The 732-nt window shown below is 33.3% G+C and overlaps 1 protein-coding gene across 1 annotated transcript in view; it reads right to left on the bottom strand.

The window, feature by feature from the left end:
- LOC105821099 (rab GTPase-activating protein 1-like) overlaps positions 1-684 on the bottom strand; it is a 26,062-nt gene extending 25,378 nt beyond the window's left edge. Inside the window, exon 1 of the mRNA XM_012657725.1 lies at positions 496-684. Within this exon, the coding sequence (XP_012513179.1) occupies positions 496-652 (157 nt within the window). The 5' untranslated portion in view covers positions 653-684. The remainder of the gene's footprint in view (positions 1-495) is intronic.
- Positions 685-732: the final 48 nt, after the last annotated feature.

Raw genomic sequence — 732 nt, 5'->3', positions numbered from 1 at the left:
TATTTCTCTTACAGCCAAAAGCATCTTGACTCATAAACAGGTATTAAGAGTACAAATTCTACCCACTCATGGATATATTTATTATTTAATACACTGAGTTGATATGCTATTTTATTTAGAATTTTTACCAATTATAATTTTAAATAAGTATAGTCAAACTGAATAAAAAGGCACATCTTATGAAAGACTATGTCCACACTATTCTCTGATGCCTAAGAATTTATCCATTTGTTCAATGAGTATTTATTGAGGATCTATCATGTGCCAAGTACTGGGGGTAAAATGAGAACCCAGACGTAGTCCCTGTTCCCAAAGAACACTGAGATCTAATTTTACAGGGAGAGATATAGGCAGAAACATAAGAACCAAAGTGGGAACTCTCAACAGAAGTGAAAGCCTGAATAAAGCTAATAGCATTTTCTAATTTTCATCTTAAATTTTTCACTACCACTTTATCCCATTTCTCTTATAGCTCCTAAGAGTTTAATACAGTACCTGTATTAGATGGATCCAGAATTAACTGAAGAGATGGCTTATTTGTTTGGCTGGCTATAACATCTCCAAATGAATGTTCTGAAATCTCACTGGAACTATGACAGTCAACAAGAAGACTGCTTTGCCCTTTCTCAGAATCTCTCAAAATCTCTTCCATGGCTTTTTCCAATTGTTCATCACCATTAGAAACTATCTATAGACAAAGCAAGATAATTCTGTTTCAATCTTATTATGGAT

This window comes from Propithecus coquereli, unplaced genomic scaffold (assembly GCF_000956105.1).
Source record: "Propithecus coquereli isolate 6110/MARCELLA unplaced genomic scaffold, Pcoq_1.0 Scaffold56, whole genome shotgun sequence".
NCBI lineage: Eukaryota > Metazoa > Chordata > Mammalia > Primates > Indriidae > Propithecus > Propithecus coquereli.
This window is presented reverse-complemented; position numbering and strand designations above follow the sequence as displayed.